Genomic DNA, 8,394 nt, shown 5'->3' on the forward strand with positions numbered 1-8,394 from the left:
GATGATTCAAATATCTCAGCAAGAGGCCCAGCAATCACTTCTCTAGCTTACCACAGAGTTTGAGGGTACACCTGATCAGGTCCTGGGGACTTATCCACCTTTACCCGTTTCAAGACATCCAGTACTTCCTCCTCTATAATATGGACATTTTGCAAGATGTCACCATCTATTTCCCTACAGTCTATATCATCCATATCCTTTTCCGTAGTAAATACTGATGCAAAATACTCACTTAGTACCTCCCCCATTTTCTGCGGCTCCACACATAGGCCACCATGCTGATCTTTGAGGGGCCCTATTCTCTCCCTAGTTACCCTTTTGTCCTTAATGTATTTGTAAAAACTCTTTGGATTCTCCTTAATTCAATTTGCCAAAGCTATCTCATGTCCCCTTTTTGTCTTCCTGATTTCCCTCTTAAGTATACTCCTAATTCCTTTATACTCTTCTAAGGATTCACTTGATCTATCCTGTCTGTACCTGACATATGCTTCCTTCTTTTTCTTAACCAAACCCTCAATTTCTTTAGTCATCCAGAAATAATTTATTAAACGTGCCTGATTACACATTATCACGTCAAAATAGCTTGACTCCTTTTTAGATCCACAACAAATTGCTCCAGCAAGTAATTCCTGAAGATATTCTGAATTCTTCCCTGTGGTCACCTCTGCCAATTTGATTTTCCCAATCTACATGAAGATTAAAGTCACCCATGATGAACATATTGCCTTTTTTACATGTCATCATCACCTCCTGATATAGCCTCATCCCTACAATATGACTACTGTTAGGGAGCATGTAGAGTACTCCAACCAGAGTCTTTTTTGACCGTGTTATTTCTTATTTCCATCATATAGATTCTGCATTTTGCAATCCAAGATCTTTTACTTTTATTGTACTTATTCCATCTCATACTAACAGAGCTCCCCCACTACCATTTCTTTCCTGTCTATCCTTTCAAAAGGTCACATATTATTTTCAAGCTTTGATCTCCTTGTAACAATATTTGCATAATGGCTATATGAATACACTGTTTCATTCCAGATAATTCACACATAGAGTCATAGAGGTCTAACTCGTCCATGCGAACTAGATACCCTAAATTAATCTAGTCCCATTTGCCATCATTTGGCACATTTCCCTCCAAATCCTTCCTATTCATATACCCAACCAGGTGCTTTTTAAATGTTGTAATTATACCAGCCTCCACCTCTTCCTCTGGCAGTTCTTTCCATACACGTACCATCCTCTGTGTGAAACAATTGCCCTTATGTCCCTTATGTTGCCTTTCCAAAATGCTGCACCTCACACTTACCTGGAAAAACTCCATCTGCCACTCCTCAGACCTTTGACCCATCTGATTAAGTTCCCATTGCACTCTTTGGTAAACTTCTTCACTGTTCTGTACACCACCAATTTTGGCCCCCTAACAATACTTGCACTGTAGGGATGAGAATTCACCTTTCACCTCACCTGAGGTGGCTTTCAGTATTGAAGTCACAATTCTGTTACTGGAACGACATATGACTTGTTGGCTTGTGTGTGCTTGTATTCTAGCCGCAAGATCTGATCTGCTGAGCAATGCAGCGGAGAGGTTCCGCATTTTCCGAGCTGAGAAAACTTATGCAGTCAAAACTGGGAAGTGGTACTTTGAATTTGAAGCAGTTACTGCTGAAGACATGCGCATTGGCTGGACCAGGCCAGGCTGCCGTCCGGATCAGGAGCTCGGAACAGATGACCAGTCCTTTGTTTTTGACGGTTTCAAGGTTTGTATGTTGGAAGATAAAAAAGACCGTGCCCTTGAGTTCGTGTCAATGAAGAGAATAGAAATAGTCCATCGAAGAGCCCTGTGCATTTTGCCTATCTTTTCCTCCAGAAACAGGGACACAGATAAGGCTGAATAGCCAAGGGCTTGTTCCAGTTGTATAAGACTTTGGTTCGGCCACATTTGGAATACTGCGTACCGTTCTGGTCGCCACATTACCAAAAGGATGTGGATACCTTGGAGAGGTGTGCAGGTGAGGTTCACCAGGATGTTGCCTGAAGTGGAGGGCTTGAGCTATGAAGAGAGGTTGAGTAGATTATGATTACTTTCATGTGAAAGATGGACGTTGAGGGGGGACCTGATTGAGGTCTACAAAATCATGAGAGGTTCAGACAGGCTGGATAGCAAGAAGCTTTTTCCAAAGAGTGTGGGACTCAATTACTAGGGGTTTCAACTTCAAAGTGAGAGGGGAAAAGTTTAGGGGAGATATGCGTGGAAAGTTCTTAAAGCAGAGGGTGCATGGAATGCATTGCTAGCAGATAGCATCATTTAAGATGTATCTAGACAGATACATAATTGGGCAGGGAGTACAGGGATACAGATCCTTAGTAAATAGGCGACAGATTTAGACTGAAGATCTGAATCGGCACAGGTTTGGAGGGCTGAAGGGCCTGTTACTGTCCTGTAATTTTCTTTGTTCTTTGTGTGTCTTTACCTTAGGGGAGGGGAGTTCAAAAGTAGAGGGCATCATTTTAAGGTGAGAAGGGAAAGATTTAAAAGAGACCTGAGGGGCAATTTTTTCAAACAGAGGGTAGTGCATTTATGGTAGGAATTGCCCAAGGAAGTGGTAAATGCAGGTCCTGTTAGAAAATTGTGTCGTAGAATCATAGAGTCGCAGAGTCACATAGCTTGGAAACAGATCCTTTGATCCAACTCATCCATGCTAACTAGATATCCCATTCTGACCTAGTCCCATTTGCCAGCATTTGGCCCATACTCCTCTAAAACCTTCTTATCCATGTATCCATCCAGATGTCTTTTAAATGTTGTAATTGCACCAACCTCCACTATGTCCTCTGGCAGCTCATTCCAAACATGCACCACCCTCTGGGTGAAGTTACTCCTCAGGTCCTTTTGAAATCTTTTCCCTCTCACCTTAAACATGTGCCCTCTAGTTTTAGACTTGCCCGTGCGAGGGAAAAGACCTTGTCTATTCATCCTATCCATGTCCCTCATGACTTTATAAACCTCCGAGATAGACACAGCAGATGTCACCGCCTCCAGGCCTTTATCACCTGAAGAAGAGAATGAATTTCTTCTGAGATGCTCTGGATGCAAGAGGCGACCTACTGTGCGTTACATGCTGCTCATACCTGATGTAGAGTCTGAGAAATCCTGACCTAGTGTTAAAATGCCTCAGCAGGAGATATAAGAAAAAGAGTGGGCCTATGTCCTTGGTTTCAGAGGGGGAAGGATGTGGTGATTGTAATGAGATCTGCCAGGTGGACTTCATAGAATATGAGTTCCTTGATTGTGGCTGTTAATCTGGTCCAATCAGAGAGCCCAGATAAAAACAGGAATTCCAGACATTCTGACACCTTGGGAGTTGACTTTGTTGAGGCTGTAACCATAGCTGAGGACTTCCCACGTGTAAAGGGTGACCTGGTAATGTGATTCTGGACTCTGTGGAGTTATTTCATAGTTTATACTTCAAACCTCACTCTGCAATAGTAGTCATCCCACATCTTCAAACTTTGTGTTAGACTATATTTAAAAGCGGTAACATGCTGCACAGAATGCCACTGTGTTAGAATTAGAATTAGAATCCCTACAACGTGGAAACAGGCCCTTCAGCCCAATAAGTCCATACTGACCCTCTGAAGAGTATTCCCCATTACTTTACATTTATCCTGACTAATCCACCTCACCCTGAATGCTATGGGCAGTTTAGCCCGGCCAATTCACCTAACCGGTACATCTGTGTTCCCACCCCAACATTTCTGTTCAGTTCTGACAATGATTTCCTGGACTTGAAACGTTATCTCTACTTTCCTCTCACAGATGCTGCTGGACCTGTTAGGTTTCTATGGCAATTTTGGTTTCTGTTACAGATCTCCAGTGTCCTTAGTTCTTGTGTTGGCATGCAGGTTCAGGAGTCCAGACCTTGAGTCCAAAATCTAGGTAATCATATCATCATAGAGTCGTACAGCATGAAAACAGTCCCTTGCACCCAACTCATCCATGCAGATCAGGTTTCCTAAACTGAACTAGTCCCACTTGTCTGTGTTTGGCCCATATCCCTCTAAATCTTTCCTATCAGTGTACCTCTCCAAATGTCTTTTAAATGTTATATTTGTACCCGTCTTCACTACTTGCTCTGGCAGCCTGCTTCATATGCGCACCATCCTCTGCATGAAAAAAGTTGCCCCTCAGGTCTCTTTTAAGTCTTTTGCCCCTTACCTTAAACCTGTGACCTCGAGTAAACCCAAGCCTCATCCCATTTCTGGTCCATTTCCATAGGGGTTCCATAGCTCATTATGGACAGAAGGTCAGTTGAAGGAGGTGGGCTGGAATATTTGATTTGCCCTCCAGCTTTCCGCAGGTGGCAGGGGCCAGCTTGGAGATGGCATCTTGGCAGCAGACCCTGGGACTCCTGACTGATCTAAAGCCATTCCTGTGTGCTGCACTGTTGAGCAGTTCCTCCTTCAAAGTGGATGAAAAGGCCAGTTAAATGCAAATTGAAAAAAAGGCAGGGAGACGACAACTTTGTTCTGAAGTCCCCCCCCCCCCCCCCTTTGTCCTGAAGCCCCCCCCCCCCCCCCCCGCCACCACCACCACTCTCCATCTTTCTTACCTTCTTCATAGTCTGCTGCTTCCTTCATAGAGAGCTTCTGACCAGCTGTCTAACTTTGAGACCCTGGCCATCATCCTTAATTGGATGGCCAGCCCTTCGCCAGGCCAAATAATTTCACTGCTGTGAGAGTTGAGGTGCTGTTGATTACTTCCTCTCGAGGAACACTTTGATGAGACGTTAACCATCCCAACCATTTTCTCTGACAACTGGAAGGACAGTCCTAACCCAGTGTGGCATCATTGTCAAGTACAACATCTTTTAAGGAGAGGTGATATATGGACCACTGACATCCCACTTCATTTCATTCAATGAGCAAGTATACTATTTAGCCCATCCTGAACGAATGCTGAACATTTGCTGGAAATAATGGAATTTAGTGTGAAAGGACAACCCTCCATGCCCTGTCTAGAATTTCTCTAAAGCATTTACCATATTTACCCATTGCGTGACTGGACAATGACAGGATGGGTAAAGATATTACTCTTTAACATTCAACATGGGGCAATTCCATTTAATTGTTCACATTGTCCATGATTTTTCCCTAAGGCACAACGGTGGCACCAGGGCAACGAGCACTTTGGCCGTTCATGGCAGGCCGGGGATGTTGTCGGCTGCCTGGTCGATATGAACGAGTACACCATGACGTTCACTCTGAATGGGGAGGTTCTGCTGGATGACTCAGGATCTGAACTTGCGTTCAAAGATTTTGAAGTCGCAGATGGTAAGCAGAGACTAATGTGCGTCTGGAAAAGAGTTTTACAACTGGTACATGCTTCTTTAAAAAAAATACAAAATAAAGGTTAATCAAAGTTGCACAACTTTGAGAACCTTTAGCCTTATATCAATACTGGGTCAAATAATGGAATTAATCACTATTATCAGGTATACTCTTGGCTTATCATAATCCAGGAGTATTCAATATGAATTTGACAAGGTTTTATCCAACCAGTTTATTTGATTTCTTTGACTGATTTACCTTTTAAATGAAGGTCTTGCAAGAGGATGTACCCACAATGACTCTGATATTTACTGAGGTGCTTTGATGTGAAACTCAATTGCCCTGCATTCAGATTATAATCGTGTGGACTTTATCTCCAGGTGTCCTGCCCAACACCCAGCCCAGTTGAAAGATTAATGGCCCAGTGGGTGGGAAAACCAATAGCACAAGGGCATTGAGAAGCTGGAGGGGAAGAGCAAGAGCATTTGTAGTTAGGAGAAAGTGAGGACTACTGATGCTGGAGATCAGAGTCGACAGTGTGGTGCTGGAAAAGCGCAGCAGGTCAGGCAACATCTAAGGAGCAGGAGAATCGACGTTTAGGACATAAGCCCTTCATTAGGCTTATGTAGTTTGTAGTTAGGGTGGTTAAGAGTGTGATATGGTGATTGGGGTCAGTGGAGGAGAGTGCATGCGTGAGAGGCAAATGTGAGATTGAAGGATGTACAGACAAATAGTGTGGAAGTTCACAAGCTTTCTTTTACTGTTGCCTATTCCTGGGATGTAGACATCGCTGGCTGGGCCAACATTTATTGCTCATTCCTAAATGCCTTGAGAAGGTGTTGGTGAGCTGCTTTCTTGAACCACTGGAGTCTATTTGATGTGGGTAGCCCCTCAATGCTTTTCAGGAGGGAGTTCTAGGATTTTAACCTTGCAACACTGATGAAGTGGCAATATCTTTCCAAGTGAGGTTAGTCAGTGACTTGGAGAGAAACTTGTAGGTGATGGTGTTCCCATCTGCCCTTGTCTTTCAAGGTGGTAGTGGTCTTAGGTTTGGAGGGTGCTGTGTCAGGATTCTTGGTGAATTTCTGCTGTCCATCTTATAGATGGTACTCCCAGCTGCTACTGAGCATCGGTGGGGTAGGGAATGAATATCAGGCAGACTGCTTTGTGGATGGTGTCAAGCTTCTTGAGCATTGAAGCTGTAACATTGTACCCTGCAGTCTATTAGTCATAGAGGTTTACAGCGTGAAAACAGACCCTTCGGTCCAACTGCACTTATATAGTATTATCTGCCTGTGATGAATGTAAGACAACACTTTTCACTCTACCTCAATACACATAACAAATCACTGAGCTTGAGGAAACATTCCTGGTCATTCTGACTCCCCAAGAAGTGCTGTTCAAGGCATGGATCTTATGGATAGAACACTTGTCAACTCCTGTGACCTGCTGGTTTTTCCCCTGAGGTCCAAACAATAGATTAGTAAAAGAACCAAAACAGCTGTGGGTTTTCTTAGATTTTTGAGTTGCATTTGTTAGAACTCTAGAAATGACAACTGGTATTTGAACTTAAAAGAAAGGGGCCATTGCAGAGAGAAGTGGTTGTTGGACAGAACGCGAGTGTAAGAATAAAGGAAAAGTTCTTAGATCGGTGATACATTTGAAATTTAATGATTGGCCCTTTTAAACTTGGCTACAAAAAATGTACATTTTGGGCGTATCCATCTCACTTTAACATCAACAGCTTGTATCAATGAGTTAGCAAACTATCTATTGACTGCTACATATTATTTGTAGCTGGGCATGGTTGACAGATAATTTACTGTTAGAACATTGATGTCCGTGCAAATCTTTGATTGATGCTTTACCAGCCTTTAGCTGAAACTAAAGCTCAGATATTAACTCAGAGCAGGAGTCATGAAAACTTCTGGAAATAATTTTTTTCTTTAAGTCATGTATTCCAATTTAAGTTTCTATTACTGACTGCTTCTTGAATTCAGTGTGGATGTGGTTGGAGACTGGCTGATGAACCATCCCTCTCTTGGAAAGGTAAATCAAGGTAACCCTTTGTAGGGATCTCCTCTGCCTGTGACCAGAGGCACAAATAATCCCCAGGAGGGGTGAGTGGTGGGGTGGTGGGATTTGTCCTGGAAAAGTCCCTGACGGGGAGCGGCAAATTCTGGAGGGGATCGCCCCAGGGATCAGGAGTGTCAGAATCTGCGAGTGGCTGTTTACCCAATCAGAGGCTGCCTCTCTGCCAGACATGGGATACAAGCGAAAGGGGAGTTACAGCCATGGTCTAGTCTGCCAGGGCCTGGAGCCAGAGGTGGCAAGGACAAAACCAGGAAGGGGAGATTCTGTGCCGGGAGGCACAATCTGATAAAAACATAAAAGTAGGAGAAGGAGTAGGCCATTCAGCCCCTCGGGCTTGCTCTGCCATTCAGTGTGATCATGGCTGATTATCCAACTTAGTACCCTGTTTCCGATTTCACTCCATAGCCCGTGATCCCTTTTAGCCCGAGGAACAAAATCTAACTCCAAAACACTTAATGATTTGGCCTCAACTGCTGTGGTGTAGAATTTCACAGGCTCACACCTCTTTGGGTCTGGGGCAGTGCGGGGGAGCTCAGTCTGATTTTCCTCCAGTCTCACATCCCTCTAGTCACTGGTTGGGAATGAGAAATTGTGTGGCTGGTCATTGGAGACAGTGAGGACCCAGAGACATCACTGAATGCTGGCATTTCAACATTGCTGAAGCTTCATCCATGCTTTGGAAAACCAGGCTGGCCCATTGGCAGTAGGGGAAGTGGTGCCAGGGATAGACTATAAGAATTTGGGTTTTCCAATGGCAGAAGAAAGTGAGGACTGCAGATGCTGGAGATCAGAGCTGAAAATGTGTTGCTGGAAAAGCTCAGCAGGTCAGGCAGCATCCAAGGAGCAGGAGAATCGATGTTACGGGCATAAGCCCTTCTTCAGGAATGAGGAAAGTGTGTCCAGCAGGCTAAGATAAAAGGTAGGGGGGAGGGACTTGGGGGAGGGGCGTTGGAAATGCGATAGGTG

At 44.1% G+C, this 8,394-nt stretch overlaps 1 protein-coding gene across 1 annotated transcript in view; it reads left to right on the forward strand.

The window, feature by feature from the left end:
• ryr2a (ryanodine receptor 2a (cardiac)) overlaps positions 1–8,394 on the forward strand; it is a 749,067-nt gene that overhangs the window by 450,834 nt on the left and 289,839 nt on the right. Inside the window, exons 26-27 of the mRNA XM_043695572.1 lie at positions 1,555–1,763; positions 5,163–5,337. Coding sequence (XP_043551507.1) covers positions 1,555–1,763; positions 5,163–5,337 — 384 coding nt within the window. The remainder of the gene's footprint in view (positions 1–1,554; positions 1,764–5,162; positions 5,338–8,394) is intronic.

This window comes from Chiloscyllium plagiosum, chromosome 9, assembly GCF_004010195.1.
Source record: "Chiloscyllium plagiosum isolate BGI_BamShark_2017 chromosome 9, ASM401019v2, whole genome shotgun sequence".
Lineage (NCBI taxonomy): Eukaryota > Metazoa > Chordata > Chondrichthyes > Orectolobiformes > Hemiscylliidae > Chiloscyllium > Chiloscyllium plagiosum.